At 45.4% G+C, this 16,967-nt stretch overlaps 1 protein-coding gene across 1 annotated transcript in view; it reads left to right on the top strand.

Moving 5' to 3' along the window:
• The window catches only part of LOC139223628 (homeobox protein Meis1-like), a 48,796-nt gene extending 41,502 nt beyond the window's left edge, over nucleotides 1–7,294 (top strand). Inside the window, exons 10-13 of the mRNA XM_070855597.1 lie at nucleotides 1,364–1,422; nucleotides 4,002–4,091; nucleotides 4,328–4,442; nucleotides 6,553–7,294. Coding sequence (XP_070711698.1) covers nucleotides 1,364–1,422; nucleotides 4,002–4,091; nucleotides 4,328–4,386 — 208 coding nt within the window. The 3' untranslated portion in view covers nucleotides 4,387–4,442; nucleotides 6,553–7,294. The remainder of the gene's footprint in view (nucleotides 1–1,363; nucleotides 1,423–4,001; nucleotides 4,092–4,327; nucleotides 4,443–6,552) is intronic.
• Nucleotides 7,295–16,967: the final 9,673 nt, after the last annotated feature.

Raw genomic sequence — 16,967 nt, 5'->3', positions numbered from 1 at the left:
ATCCGGCGAGTGTGACAGAATAAATCCTCAACATTTGGTAGCTTCTCTCCAGTTCTGTGTTAAATCTGTACTTTATTCCAGGAAACAGCAGGAATATTTTCTAAGTCCTTTGTGTATTTTAGAAGATGGTTGTCTACGTCACAGTGTTGAGTGTTATCAGCCAAATATTTCACAGTTCAGCTTCCTGTTGGAGCTGCTGCAGATCCTCCTTCACTCTCCTCTAAACATTCTTCCTCCTCCTCCTCCTCCTCCTCCTCCTCCTCCTCCTCCTCCTCCTCACTCCCTGAAAAGCCTGCTGTGGCTTTTGTTTTCCTGAAAAGGAAACAGGGTCGTCCCCCACTTTTCTTTTTTTCTTTTTAACCCACCCTCTCCTCCCTCTTTTCCGAAAAGGTTGAAATGGAACCTTCCCACCCGGGGGTGAGGAGGTGGGGTGAGGGTGAGGGTGAGGGTGAGGGTGAGGGTGAGGAGGGAGGTGGTTGTAGAGGACATAAATCAAGTGGGGGGACCACAGAGCTTTCTCTCCGGGGCGGGTCAGGAGGGGTCGACGGACGGCTCAGAGGGCTTTAAGCTGAGGAAGACCAGAGCGCTCCTCTGAGGGCGGAGGGGGAGGCGGCAGGGGGGGGATATGGGGAGTTAAGGGAGGGCGGTGGGGGGGAGGCGGGGGTCACAGAAGGTGCCAGGTCATAGGCCACGCATACCGCGGTGATGGCTTTCACGAGCGCAGTGAGGACGGGTATGAAAGCGGCGGCGCTCTGTCCTCCGCTGTGTTAACCAGCTGAGTGTTAATGCCCCCCTCTGTCGTGGGGCTGATGGAGGGACGTCTGACCTCATCTCAACACCTGAGCTACCTGTGGAAGAACAGTGTGTTTACTCTGCTGGGAAGGACAACGGCCGGTCAGCAGGGGATTCAGCTGCAAACACAGAAATCAGAATTTCACTAGAACCAAAGTGCTGTACACATCGCTCTCTCATCAGGGAGGTGGTTCTTAGAGAACACCGTAGAACTTCTGTTGTTTCGATCTTTCCCTCCTCATTTTGCAGAGTTTTCTGAATATTGTGTCAGGATGAAGTGCTCTTTATGACTGTGCTCACAGACGTGGACGCTGGAAGCTTACAAAGACTAATAACGAAGCACATGGAGGCAGTTTTATTTAGTTTGTTGTGTATTTGAACCTTTTTCTTCTCCAATCTTACTGAGATCATCATGAGGCGTTCGAGGCCGCTCAGTGAATCAGAGCTTCTCCTCTGTGAGCACACACCAAGTCTGAACACTGACGTGATGTAATGATCTGTACACTGTCACCGTGTGTTCTTCCCTCCTCTTCCTCCTCCTCCTCTTCCTCCTCCCTCCTCTTCTCATCAGGTTCATCAACGCGCGGCGGCGGATCGTTCAGCCCATGATCGACCAGTCCAACAGAGCAGGTGAGTTTCTATTCCTCATGTTCACCTCTCGTCCTGGTTTACGCAAATCCGATCACTGATAATAATATTTTATATTCTTCCAAAGATGGGCAACAGTTTAATGCAGAACAGAACGTGCTTCTCTCCTCACTCCTATCACTCTATCTTCTCCTATCCTGCTCATTTTAAAGTTCCTGCTCCTATTTGGACGTCCGTCTGAAGCAGGTTTACGTGGTTTGGCTGCTGCAGACTCTGAACGCCCGAACGCTCCGTTTCAGAGGATCAGAAACAATCTGTGAGCTTTTTTTTTGGCATTCGACGTCTTAATGCTACTGGGAGGAGGTCACATGACCAACAGATCCCCTTATGACGTCACAAAGGGAGCCGAATCTAAACAAACGGCAACTGACTTCACACACATTTACTGAAAGATGGAGCGAGAGGACGAGAGAGAGGACGGAGTTTTCTCCGAGTCTGTCGTGTTGACGTTTAAATAAACAAGATAATATCGTGATCGGGGAAGAAACTCGTTGGTGTGGAAGGTCTGACATCTGAGATCTGAAAGATTTTGTCTGATCGTTTGTGTCTGAAACAGCAAATCAAACCTAGAAGATGAAGACGTCAGCACGTGGACCATCATTACTTCAGTTGTTCCAACATTTGAACCCGATGAGGAGTTTCATGTCCGTGGATGGAACCATCTTCATGCCTCCAAACACCTGATCCGACCATAAGTGGGATCCTAATGTGTGTGTAAACACACTCGGCCTGAATATGAGCAGTGAACACATTGAGAAGCACAGTGGACCCCCCCCCTCACTGTGTCTTTGGCTCTCTCGGCTCCTCGGTGTGTTAAAGCGAACAGAGAGGCTTAAACTCCAGGACTGAATAGCCTCTAAACCCCAGCAGGATTAGCTCCAGACAAAGACGCTAATCGCTTTGACTGACCACTCCATTGAACATTTTAACCTGGGATTAAAACAAATAGGAGCCGGGCCAAAGCGGGGCTAAAGCACCGCTAGCCTTTTGGCCCCTGAGCTTTGTTAGCATTAACCTCGGCGCTGACTTCCACACAAAAGCATCGACAGGCCGCTGAATGACGGCGATGAGAAACTGTTAAAGACCTGAATCCTGGGAATGTGGAAAAACTTCTCTCACTTCCCCTTAAAGAGAAACTTCAGTAAGATCATTTCCCCAAGAGGATAAATACATTTTATCTAAAGTCGTCTCATCACTGATTAATGACCTCCTCCTCCTCCTCCTCCTCCTCCTCCTCCTCCTCTTCCTCTTCTCCTCCCTCCAAAGATGAGATGCATGAAGAAAAACAAGGAAAATAAGCTCATAAATAAGTGCAGAGAAAACATGAGTGTGTTTATATGAGAACGTGATAAATAACCGGGTAACAGTCATGGGAGGCCATCTTTGGAGAATGAATTAATATTTGAGTGGAATGACGACTTTTTCAACAGTGGAAAACTGTCAGAGCTGATCACTGCTGATCACTGCTGATCACAGCTGATCACTGCGGATCACCTCTAAAGGATCGGGAAAATAAAACTCTATGGTCATCATGATTATTTCTAAAATAGTTCATTATTACTTTTGTTAATTCATTTGCCAAAAAAAAAGAAAAAGTTTTGCAACCAGACGTTTTTCGCAGCCATGACTCGGTTTACCTGGTGACACCTGAGGGTCTGACTAATATCTGGAACAACTGCTAGCTTCTTATCCAATGGAAGCGCCGCTCTTTACTCCAGGAAACAGGACGGATCGCAGATATGATGTGACAGCAGGAGATATTTCTAGTCCCTCAGCTCGTAGATCCCTTTGGCTCAGCTGTTAGCCACCAAGCTAACGTTATGCTAGCTACAAAGCTAACGTTATGCTAGCCAGGAAGCTAACGTTATCGATCGGCCCTGTGTGACTGACAGTTTTCCAGGTGAAAAGTTAAAACACCCTGAAGACACAACAGACACAGTTATCTCCTAAAAGACGTTTTTATCAAACAAACAGGAGGAGATGCACAATTGTTGGGAACTACTTTAAGCAGCGGATTAATCCACATTTGGGGCAGCAGGACGGTGTGTGTGTGTGTGTGTGTGTGTGTGTGTGTGTGTGTTTTTAACAATGGAGCTCTGAGGCTCAGAGGAAGAAGTATTCACCCCCCCCCCCTTTACAACAGGCCTGATGTGAACAGTTTGCTCTGTGGAGTGGGTCAAAAGGTCAGAGGTCGTAGATCAGGTGTGTGAAACGGTCCTAACTGTCTGCAGCAGCTCGGACAAAAGGCCGCGGCACAACATGCACAGTAACACAGTCATAACATGACGATATGATGAGGTCAGAGGTCAGAGGTCACCAACATGTCCAGGAGGTGTCGGACAGACAGACGCCTCGAGGGCCGAGCTCTAACGAGGGGCCGAGCTCTTCATCGTCATGTGATAGACGGCAGCTGTCGACCCGTCCGCCGCCGCCGCCGCCGCCGCCGCCGCCGCCGCCGCCGCCGCCGCCGCCGTAGTGGCGGTGTGAGTGTGATGTCATCACTGTGGGACAGCAGGCAGCGAGATAATTAAAAAGAGTGATCTCCCCCCGTGTGTCCACAGTGAGCCAGCCGGGACCGTACGGCCCAGATGGTCAGCCAATGGGAGGCTTCGTTATGGACGGACAGACACACATGGGAATCAGACCACCTGGTACACACACACACACACACACACACACACACACACACACACACACACACACACACACACACACACACACACAGAAAAGCTGCAAGTAGAATTTAGAATTATTAGATTTTTAGAAACAGTTAAAATGATGATCTCTGAGCTGAGTGTGTGTGTGTGTGTGTGTGTGTGTGTGTGTGTGTGTGTGTGTGTGTGTGTGTGTGTGTGTGTGTGTGTGTGTGTGTGTGTTTCCCCCGCAGGTGCGATGGGCGGCGTGGGGATGGGGATGGGCGTGGAGGGACAGTGGCACTACATGTAGCACTGCCGCCGCCGCCCTGCAGCCAGAGGAGCCGCCCCGCGTCCTAGGAAGCCGCCGTGAGTAACACCAGTCCACCCTTTAAAGGGATAGTTCACCAAAACACTTTCTTTTTTTTCCCCACTGATTAATTCCAGCGGCATCCAGTCAGATATGATAATAACTTTAGCTGTTGTCCTGTTTTTGCTGCTGGTGGCAAAAACAGGGTGATTTTTGTTGTGCTGCTTCACCAAAATGTAAAGAAATGTAAGATGCAGCACAACCAGGGGGGAAAGAACACCGCCGTGTACATACTGGTACACGGCGGTGTTAGTACTTGTACACGGCGGTATTAGTACTTGTACACAGTGGTATTAGTACTTGTACACGGTGGTATTAGTACTTGTACTGTAGTAAAAGGTCTGAATAGAATCCCATCACATCAGTTTCAGTCTCAGCTGCTGCACATGAAGTAGAAACAGTGAAGCTGAACACAGAGCGCTGCAGTAAAACAACAGAAACACACACACATAAATAAATATATATAATATAATATATATAATATAATATATATATATATATATATAAATAAATATAGTGTATCTACAGATGGTTCAGACTAACGGAGGCCAAAGCTGATCTGAGGACAGTTTACTGCTGAGACGGATGAACTGCCTCTGAACACTTCTCGTCCGTGTTGCTGCAGACGGATCGTTTGGCTTCATTAAAAACTCTCGTTGAACGTGTGCATGCAGTGTGATCCCTTTAAGGAGCACAACACAATGTCAAAACACCCCCCTCATCCCATCATCCCATCACCGCCCCCCCCTCACTAATTAAAGCCATTTCCATCTGATTTAAAGGTCAATTAATCCTCTGAGATCCTCTCCTCACTCTGTCTAACGAGCTGATCATTAGTGGGAGACGCACAACGCTCTCATCTCTTTATTTGATTACACTCAGTCCAATTACTCTGTAAGCAGTTTTCATTATTAGGCTGGGGGGGGGGGGGTGGGGGGGGTGGGGGGGATTAAGAGGATGTTGGTGTGTAGAGAGGAAGTGTAGAGGAGTTAGAGGGGGGGGGCAACATCACTCAGACCAAAGACAATTAAAGAGTCTTCCCTTCTTTCTCAGGGAACAATACACCTGTCAGCCAACACACACACACACACACACACACACACACACACACACACACACACACACACACACACACACACACACACGCACACACACACACACACACACACACACACACCCACACGCGCACACACACACACACGCGCACACACACACACACACACACACACACACACACACACACACACACGCGCACACACACACACACACACACACACACACGCACACACACACACACCCACACGCGCACACACGCACACACACACACACCCACACGCGCACACACACACACACCCACACGCGCACACACACACACACACACACCCACACGCGCACACACACACACACCCACACGCGCGCACACACACACACACACGCACACACACACGCACACACACACACACCCACACGCGCACACACACACACACCCACACGCGCACACACACACACACACACACACACGCACACACACACCCACACGCGCACACACACACACACGCGCACACACACACACACACACCCACACGCGCACACACACACACACACCCACACGCGCACACACACACACACACGCACACACACACGCACACACACACACACACACACACACACACACACACACACACACCCACACGCGCACACACACACACACCCACACGCGCACACACACACACACACACACACACACACACACACCCACACGCGCACACACACACACACACACGCACACACACACACACACATGCACACACACACACACACACACACAAACACACATCTTTATTTATAGAGCGCCAGTTCATAACAGTGTGATCTCCAGACGTTCTCCATACAGAGCAGCTCAGACCAAACTGTTTCATTACAAACATAAACTATAAAGTTGGATCAATATGGTCGATACCAGTTTGACTTTGGTTCCATCAGCACCTGGTGCACTGAAGGACACTGAGTTAGCGGTTAGCATGCTAGCTGCAGTAATTAGTAACTGCTCCTGTGTCTCCTGTGAAGGTTTACTTCCTGTTGACATGTCGGCTTGGCCTTTCTCTGCAGGACTCCATCAGCCGGTCTGCAAAACCTCCCCGGCAGGCGTGGAGCGGGACCCCACGCCTCCTCACCCGCCCTCCTCCACCCTCCCTCCCCCCCCTCCGACCAGCGCCACCACCCCTCTGGGCCTCTACTGTACGAGGCCTTGATGAGGAAACACCTGACTGCCGCCTCTGTGACTCCGATCCAAACAGCTGAAGCGGCAGACGGAGATCCTGGAACAACAAACAGCTGCGTCTCCTCACCCAAGACACTCGGGAGTTTTTCCAGAATCGAGCGTCGACGTGGCGTCTCTGGATTTGATCATCTCAGGTGACGTCAGCAGACCAGAATGTCAGATTTAACCCTCCGGACTACAACTACGGAAGCCTTAAAGTGGACGTTTTGACACCAGCGGGGCATCCCTCCCCTCCTCCTTCCCCTCCTCTCTCCCCTCCTCTCTCCCCTCCAGCAGCTGAACACATGAAGCTGATGTCTGTATTTCCCGGAGGCGTTCCTTTGGCGCGTCCAAAAAAAACATTTTTCAGGAGGTTGAAGCTCTGAAAAATGGCGGGCAGAGGTCACGTGACCGAGCGCTGTTTACCGTGGACTCCCGGAGGACGAGAGACAAGTCGTTACAAGTGCTCTGCTGCTGCCTTCTGCATAATATACTGTTTTAGAGGAAAGGACTTGTACTGTTTCACTTTTCACACTGTGTGTGTTTGTCTTTTTTCATAGACGTCTATCTCCCCTCGAGCCCCACAAACCTCCCACTTCTAAAATAATAAAAAAAGTGAAGCAAGTTTGGTCCTGGCTTTGTCAAAGTATTTTATTTGTTGACACGCGGTGGTTTTGGCTCGCCGTGCTGCTGTCGGTGCACAGGGCAGGTTCTCCTCCCTCACCTGTGCAGGTGGACGTCCCAGTTTAGATGTCTTGCACCAAATGTCAGAGGGAAAATGTCTATTTTTTACTTTTATCTGCAGGCTGGAGTCTGAGGTTATGACTCTGTGCTAAAAACATGAGATTAGTGCATAAAATGTATAAATTCACTTTACAGATTCATTACTTTTTTACTAATTCCTGGAATTTTTCAAAATAAAATCCCAGAAAGAGGTTGGTAGGAAAGGGTGATGTACGGTGGCCGGGAGGTGCAAAACAATTTTACAATACGAGAAACATTTTTACAAAGCTGGAGACAAATTTACATTTTAGAAAACATTTGTACAAATCAGAAAACAAAATGACATTGCCATAACACATTTACAAGTCCTGAGACAAATTTACATTTGAGAAAACAAATTTACAAGACGTGAAACACTTTTACAAACGCAGAGACAAATTTACAAGTAACTTTTTCAACCGGAAAGGGAATGTACCACGTTAATCGGCTCATATGTTCGCCACAAAACGGGCAAAAGACCGCTTGACTGCCGTCCATCGTGGGTCACCATGAACTCCTTATCACTTCCGGTTCTACTCGACAGTTGGTACATTCCCTTTCTGGTTAAAAGTTACTTGTAAATTTGTCTCCAGCTTTGTAAAAGTGTTTCTCGTATTGTAAAATTGTTTTGCACCTCCCGGCCACCGTAGTGATGTGATTTGGTTGTGTAATTATTAAAAGTTTAGCCGGCACTGTCGGTAAACTCTTCATTCAGTACTTCCCACCACGACACGCCAAAGTGAAGCTGCCGATAGACGTCTGCAGGGTCTGAAAACGTTGAGGGAGAAATGTCCGTCAGGAAGTCTTTCACAGAGAATAATGACGCTTAAATGTTCTCAGTGTGGCTTGTAAACACCAACAGCTCCTCTGTTTCCCATCTAACTACTGAATCAACCTATAAAAACCTCAAACACACTTAATCTCTTAATCCTAAACAGTAATAATGATAAACTTCATCTGGAGGGTGTGGCTCAAACTGATTTGAAGGAATATCGAACCACAAAGTGTCAGCAGCCATTAAGAGCCTCATAAACAACTAAAGGAGCTTTAAAATGTTCTGAAACGAGCCTAAACGTGCTTCACAGGAGCAAAACTAGCTGAAGCGACACCATAAAAGCATTAGAAGGAAACAGTTTTACACCAGTGAGAACAAACAGCAGCACAGTTTATTCTGCAGCAAGCAAAAGAAACTGAACTATAAAATAAAAGTCCTTTTGTGCCTCAACTATCAGCTTTAATCAGAGTTAACTTCTTTATTTATATTTCTTTATTATTTCATTCCTCCACCAGTAAGGCTCAGTATTATCTCCGATGTTTCAAAATAAAAGCCAGACGTCAGTCCAGGCAGCGAACACAGTGTTTCCTACTTTACGTCTCTTTTTAGTTCTAGTTTAGTTTAGTTGTTGTACTTTTCTTTCTAGTTTTGTTTTTTTGTTATATTTTATTTATAATTTTATTATCAGATAGATGATAACACATTACAAGATTAAAAATAAAAATAATATATATAATTCAATCCTTGCACACATGATGTTTATTGCTTTTTTAGTTTAGTTGTAGTAGTTTGGTTTGCTGTTTTACACATTTTTAGTTGTTTTTACTTCTGTTTTGAGGTGTTTTAGGTCTATTTTTGTTGTTTTATGCCTTTTTTCAGTCTTTTTTTATTCTTTATACTTTCCTTTCTGGTTGTTTTACTTTTTTTAACGTAGTTTTACGTGTCGTTTCCGTTGTTTCACCTCTCTTTTGTTGTTTTACATCCATTTTTAGGTCTATTTTTTGCCTCTTTTTTAGTTATTATACTTTCTGGTTATTTTGTTTCTCTTGTTTTTTTTACACCTTTTAATATGTTCTACGTGTTTTACCCTTTTTAGTAGTTGTGTGCTCCTGTTCTGTTGTGTGTTTTGGTCATTTTCCATCTCATGTTAGCAGCATTGTGTCTCCTCCTGATATTTTGTGTGTCTTCAGCCTTCAGAGCTCTGATCCAACTCGTCCCCTGGAATCTGACTGAGGAAACGGTGGTGGTGGTGGGGGGAGAAAAAAAAAAAGGCGATTTACGTAAATCTGCTCCGAACTCTTAAATGGAGAGATTAGTTCCCCCTCACGCTCCAGTTGGCCCCCTCAATGGATGTGTTCTCCCAATCCGCTGGGAGTTTCCTAGATACACCTCATTTCAAAGCCGGCGGCCACAAAAGAGATCATTTATCTTCCTCTTAAAATCAATTACTGATTTGGAGCGGGGGGGCCGAGGGGTTTCTGGCTCCGGGGGATTTTGTTCTGCAGGAAACTGAACTTGTTTAACGTTCCCGGTGACATTTTTTTTTTCTTCTCCCAAATAAACTGGAGATTATTTTTGAACTTGAGAGCTAAAGCAAACATGCGTCCTCCCCCCTCTGACTTGACGGGCGGCAGCTCCGACTCCCATGTTTGACCGCCCTCTTTAGGGGATTCTGGAAACTGCCTTCATCTCTGCTCTCAAAGAGCCCAGAATCAAACACGGCGCATTAAAGATGCAGGAGGGCGACGAGGAGGCAGCGTGTTGACGTGCAGAAGGTCTGAGGAGACCGGCGACGGCAAAATAAACACCAAGACTGTTTCTGAGAGGGGTTTTTAAAAGGCCGCCTGCACCCACGGGTCACTTCTTCATTAGATTCATTAGCATTTCTACTATCTAAAGCACAAAAACATCAAAAATTCAACACGATTAAAAACATCTTTGTAGGTTTTCTCCCCTCTAACGGGGTCAAAGGTCACCTCTCCTCTGCTGCTGATAACGTTGGTGACAAACTCACCCTTCAGCTTCTTACTTCTGCTATTTTAAGGCCACTTTTTGCTGCTATTTGAGAGCTGAGAAGCTTCCCGACGTCTGATCCCAGATCAGATGTGTTGTTGTTCACGACGAGGTCGTTTGTGACACTTTGACATGTGGAGGTTAAATCCTCCAATCAAAGTAAAACCAGAGTTATTTCTCTCTCCGCTGAAACACGTTCGAAGGGAAACGTGTGTTCGATGCGTCTCCACGATCTAAAAAAGTGAACAGTCGGCTTCAGTGACGATAACGAGGCAAAACAGCCGATAACATTTGTTAACCAAAGTCAGTTCAGACGTGAAGTCATCTGATAATGTTGCTGTGAATCTCGTCAGTTTATCTGAACATCAGATGTGATTTAAATCAACAACAGACACCAATACAAAAAGAATAGATCACAGCTGTACGACTGTTCCTGCGTCTTTTTACGTCTCTTTTTATTCATTTTACATCTTTTTTCTTGTTTTATGTCTCATTGTAGTTATTTTACATCTTTTCAATTGTTTTACACCTTTTTTTTAACTTCTTTTATGCCTGTTTTTATTTAGTTTTGTTATTTTACATCTCTGAAGTTGTTTTACGTCTTTTTGTTTTATGTCAATTTTTAGCTGTTTTACGTCTTTTTAGGTTTTTTTTACACCTGTTTAGTTGTTGAACAACTTTTAGTTGTTTTACGTCTTTTTAACTGATTTACGTCTCTTTTTAGATATTTTAAGTTGTTTTTGTCTAATTTTAGTCATTTTATATTGTTTTACACCTTTTTTAAAATTTCTTTTAAATCTTTTTACAGTTTCTTTGCATCTCTTTAGTTTTTGTTTTTTAGCTGTATTGAATTTCTTTTTTACTATTTTCCGTCTCTTTTTAGTCGTTTAGTGTTTTTTTTTTAGCACTTTTTGCAGCTGTTGAACCTTTTTTTTAGTAATTTTACATCTTATTTTGTCTCTTTGTGTGAACCTTTTTAAAACCCCGATGCTTCATGTTAGTCAGTTAGTGTGCCGTTGATCTGTGAAGGTGTTTTATAGTCCAGTGTTTGAGTCCGTGCTGTTTGAAGCGGTGAGTCTGGGCTCTGTCAGCAGGAGGGAATGCAGCAGAGATGTACAGATGGTGATAAATCGGCCCTGCGGATGACTCGTGATGACCCCTTCTGGCTGCTCGCAGAGGTAACGAGGTTTATCTAAACAAACCGACTCCTAATTTGGACTCGAGCAGCGAGCGTTAGCCTGAACAGACCCAAATTCCAAGGAGACATTAATCTGCCTCCTCCAGGTCTGGGCCCGTGACCCTCCGCACCATCAATACTCTGCTGAAAAACAACAGCCGCCGTGAACTCATCACCTCCTGAAACCCTCTCTGCTCGCCGTGCAGATCTGAGGGATCCAGGCTGAACACAAAGTTGGATAATTTATTGGCTTTAATTAAATGCTTGCTTCAGGAGGGATTAAATGTGTTCCCCCATGTGCGGGGCAAAAGGGGAAGGTATTCAGTGTCGGACAGAGGATCCAGAAACTCTGGGAGGGGAGGATCATGGTTACCTGGAGGGAGGAAGTGGTGGGGGAGGAGAGGAGAGGGGGGTCGGTTTACCCCAGTGGGACACATCGACCTGGTGGACAGGAAGTCAACCTCGTTTATGAGAGACAGGCGTCATCTGTTCACCTGGAAATACAGGTAAACCAACAACTAAAGGAGGTGTAATATCAGGAGGAGGAGGAGTAACAGTAGTGCACTCAATTACTTTGCACCACTGTTAGAATATTAAATGTAAAATGGCTTTTTTTGTCCTGAATTTTATTTTATTTGCCATTTTGCAAACATTTCCGTTCCTTAGTCCAATGCAGTTTCACTTTAAATATTTACTATTACTATTTATGTGTTATAATCAAAACTAATATCATATTTACAATATACAGAAACCATTATTATGATGGAAACACCTCTAGCTAGTTGGTTTTTATCCTCATTTTATGTTGTCGTAACATGAAAATGTAGAACAGTCAAAGTGAAAGTAGACGACAACATAACTGCAGAAGGAAAGTGACTAAAAATAATGTCGGAGCGCAGTAATAACGTGCTTCTGATTAAGAATTTCTGCTTTATTGATTCCACCGCCGACCCACATTCAGAACTCCATTGAAATTTATCACATTTTTAAGGCAGATGCTATTTGCACCTGGATGACAGAAGTCAATAATGCTGTTTAACGGGTCTGCACTGGAAAGACGATATTTTGTGTTTAACGTACTCGTCTTCTCCTAAAACCCAACCCTGCAGTTTGGGTGCCTAAACGTAACGACCTCAGCAGTCGTGCCGGAGGTGGTCGGTGGTTGAGGGAGAGGTTTCATGGTGGTGAGCTCCTCTGTTTTCAGAGTGCTTCCTCTCTGTGTGACCATCCATCAGAGCGGCAGAGCGAGGAGAAACAGGAGCTCATGTAAACAGCGTGAGGGCCCAGAGGGGGTGCGGGACGCCACCCTGAGTGCTTCTAGCAGAGGTTGATTCTTGGTTCCTGTTTGGAAACCAAACAGATCTGATTGGATCTGCTGAGCCAATAATGACGGACAAAATACAAAGGAACAAAATAAAAGATGTGATTAAAATATGCGCCCTCAAAATAAAAAAATAAAAAACCTTTTGTCAGTGCTGTAGCCGACTCTGACTAATACCTGGACAGCGATCAGGCTCGTCAATAGACTCCCATGTAGTGAAAAATGTAGTTTAGCGTCGACCCTTAGCAACGCCCCTAGCAACAGAGACGATAACTAGTCCCTGTGGAGTCGAGCTGAGCCGATGCTCTCTAGAGACGGAGGGATTCCCAAACTGAATAAAAACCACAGGTAGAACCAGAGAAGCGCCTCGCTGGCTCAGAGCTCAGATATCAGCTGGAAAACATCTTTTACATCCACAGATTTCGCTTTTCGATTTGAGTTTTTGAGACTTCTACATCATCAGTGTGATATTTTTTGTATCTTATCTGTGTTTTATATGTTTTTGTTTGTTTAAGATGAACAAATTAAGACTTTTTAAACTTAATTTTTTTTTTTTTTGTAATTTGTCAGAAGGTTCAATAAACACTCCAGTTTCAAAGAAATTGGAATTTTCTGGCAATTTTTTCATGGTTCAGGCATCAAAGGGTTAAGCTAGCAGCAGTTAGCCCCAGCGGCTAAGATGGAAACTAAGATGAGAGAGAACCTGCTGCAGAGCTGAAGGAAATTAATGAGATTTGTTAGAGAAATATTGTTTAAAAGTAACCCACCTCTACTCACCAAAGCTCAGAAACCACCATTAACACCATGTTGTTGCTTTTCACTCACATTACGACATTTACAAGCTATAATGCTGTTAGCTGTGCTGTCATGGTGATTTGAGTGCTTTCTAAATGTCTAGTTGGCCAGTAAAAGTCTCATTAGCTGATGAGCACCAGTCTTAACTGTGTGGGACCAACTTTGCCACCTTCTCGCTGGATTTACCAACTTTTTAGACCCTTTTAATCAGCTTTTTTCTAGCTAAAGTACCCAGCCATGAAAATGCTGCGTTTTTAGCGCCCCCTGGTGTTCAAAGGTGCGCTGAAATAACTGTATCTCAGCCTTAGGATCTCCTCAGTGTCCCAGTTATGTCAAACTCAAGAGATAATTTCATGTGACTATCAACAAAGAACCCTCCCACCGCTCATACTACAAATCCCACAATGCACTGCACAACAGCTGCAGCACTAGTCACGGCACACCGATCAGCGGATCAATGCATCAGTCAGCGCCTTGATAGAGACACTTCAGCAGGTGAGTTTGACCTAAAGACGGCACTGTGAGACAAAACATCAGGATAAGCACAAATAAAAGATCACAATTATTTTAAATTTGATTTATTTTATTGAGGAAAAAGTTTGGCTGTTTAAATAAATTCAGATTTCTGAATAAAACACAGTCATTTTTAGACTCTTCAGTAAATGTTAGACCCGTTTGTCCCGTAACTTAGACTGTGTTTTAAATTTTGGCCCCTGCTTTGGTTGAGTTTGACCCCCCTGAGTTAGACTGAGCTCAAGCTGGACCCACGTTAAACTGGCGAACAAGGAAGTCCCCTAAAATACCGGACTGTGCCTTTAAATGACACAACTGCGTCGAACTAAGCTGTAAATGCAGATAAACTGTGCTCATTTAAAATTACCCCTTCGATAAACAGCCCTTCATCTTTCCTCCGAGTCCGAGGAGTTCATCTCCATTAACTTTTTACTTCCCCCTGTGGCCTCACACGTCCTCCCCCTCCCTCCCCCTCCCTCCTCCTCGGCCTTCACACAAGTTTGTCTATAAAAGAGTTGCAGCAGGCAGATCCAGTGATTTAGAGCTTCTCTCTGCGACAGAAGCTTCCCTGCACCGGTTCCACTGTCTTGACTCCAGCCTGTAGTGTCGGTGAAGCTCGTCCATAAAGCCCAAACCTCGTCCTTGCTTTTGGAGCGGGGACGAGTGGGGGGAATACACAACATCGGCCTGGGAGGGATGAAGAGTCTTGGCTGACGGCTCGGCCTGCAGCAGCTACAGGCTGCAAATGAAAGCATTCCTGCGGGTGTTTTACATTTGGAGAGAAAACAGACAAGCTTGATAAACGCTCACATGCATCAGCCAGCGCAATTAGCACTTACAAAATATCCTGCTTTCAAGATTCATTGTGTTTGGCTCTGAAATCCCAGACACTACCCCCCCACCCCACCCCCCCCACCCCACCCCCCCCCCAACCCCCACCTTCGTTTCATCAGATTAGCGTCTTGTACTGTTTAATCTCCGAGCCATTAGGGAGCCGCTCGGCTCCTCTGTGCCCACAATGACGGGTCCGGTTCTGGTGAAACTCGATATCTCACCGCTCCGGCCTCAGGGGGGAGTCACAGACCGGCTCAGGACATGATGGTACCAGTTCGCGGCCTCTAACCAGCCCTGGGGAGGGACCGGGGAGTCGGTTCAGCACTTTGGTTCTTATGGTACTTTAAGTTCAAGTGGATTACTCTGACCTTCACATATTCATCTTCCCATCAGGATGAACCCTGTGTTAGTTAGTCAGTGTGTCAGTGTGTAGTGGAGGTCTATAGTGTGTGTGTGTGTGTGTGTGTGTGTGTGTGTGTGTTAGTTAGTCAGTGTGTAGTGGAGGTCTATAGTGTGTGTGTGTGTTAGTTAGTCAGTGTGTTAGTGTGTAGTGGAGGTCTATAGTGTGTGTGTGTTAGTTAGTCAGTGTGTAGTGGAGGTCTATAGCGTGTGTGTGTGTTAGTTAGTCAGTGTGTTAGTGTGTAGTGGAGGTCTATAGTGTGTGTGTGTGCTAGTTAGTCAGTGTGTTAGTGTGTAGTGGAGGTCTATAGTGTGTGTGTGTTAGTTAGTCAGTGTGTCAGTGTGTAGTGGAGGTCTATAGTGTGTGTGTGCTAGTTAGTCAGTGTGTCAGTGTGTAGTGGAGGTCTATAGTGTGTGTGTGTTAGTTAGTCAGTGTGTCAGTGTGTAGTGGAGGTCTATAGTGTGTGTGTGTGTTAGTTAGTCAGTGTGTCAGTGTGTAGTGGAGGTCTATAGTGTGTGTGTGTGTTAGTTAGTCAGTGTGTCAGTGTGTAGTGGAGGTCTATAGTGTGTGTGTGTGTGCTAGTTAGTCAGTGTGTTAGTGTGTAGTGGAGGTCTATAGTGTGTGTGTGCTAGTTAGTCAGTGTGTCAGTGTGTAGTGGAGGTCTATAGTGTGTGTGTGTGTGCTAGTTAGTCAGTGTGTTAGTGTGTAGTGGAGGTCTATAGTGTGTGTGTGTTAGTTAGTCAGTGTGTCAGTGTGTAGTGGAGGTCTATAGTGTGTGTGTGTGTGCTAGTTAGTCAGTGTGTTAGTGTGTAGTGGAGGTCTATAGTGTGTGTGTGTTAGTTAGTCAGTGTGTCAGTGTGTAGTGGAGGTCTATAGTGTGTGTGTGTTAGTTAGTCAGTGTGTCAGTGTGTAGTGGAGGTCTATAGTGTGTGTGTGCTAGTTAGTCAGTGTGTCAGTGTGTAGTGGAGGTCTATAGTGTGTGTGTGTGTGCTAGTTAGTCAGTGTGTTAGTGTGTAGTGGAGGTCTATAGTGTGTGTGTGTTAGTTAGTCAGTGTGTCAGTGTGTAGTGGAGGTCTATAGTGTGTGTGTGTTAGTTAGTCAGTGTGTCAGTGTGTAGTGGAGGTCTATAGTGTGTGTGTGTTAGTTAGTCAGTGTGTCAGTGTGTAGTGGAGGTCTATAGTGTGTGTGTGTGTTAGTTAGTCAGTGTGTTAGTGTGTAGTGGAGGTCTATAGTGTGTGTGTGCTAGTTAGTCAGTGTGTCAGTGTGTAGTGGAGGTCTATAGTGTGTGTGTGTGTGCTAGTTAGTCAGTGTGTTAGTGTGTAGTGGAGGTCTATAGTGTGTGTGTGTTAGTCAGTCAGTGTGTCAGTGTGTAGTGGAGGTCTATAGTGTGTGTGTGCTAGTTAGTCAGTGTGTCAGTGTGTAGTGGAGGTCTATAGTGTGTGTGTGTGTGCTAGTTAGTCAGTGTGTCAGTGTGTAGTGGAGGTCTATAGTGTGTGTGTGCTAGTTAGTCAGTGTGTCAGTGTGTAGTGGAGGTCTATAGTGTGTGTGTGTGTGCTAGTTAGTCAGTGTGTTAGTGTGTAGTGGAGGTCTATAGTGTGTGTGTGTTAGTTAGTCAGTGTGTCAGTGTGTAGTGGAGGTCTATAGTGTGTGTGTTAGTTAGTCAGTGTGTCAGTG

The sequence above is a fragment of the Pempheris klunzingeri genome, chromosome 3, assembly GCF_042242105.1.
Source record: "Pempheris klunzingeri isolate RE-2024b chromosome 3, fPemKlu1.hap1, whole genome shotgun sequence".
In the NCBI taxonomy this organism is placed as follows: domain Eukaryota; kingdom Metazoa; phylum Chordata; class Actinopteri; order Acropomatiformes; family Pempheridae; genus Pempheris; species Pempheris klunzingeri.
Note: the sequence above shows the minus strand (reverse complement) of the source record. Positions and strands in the feature narration are given on the sequence as shown.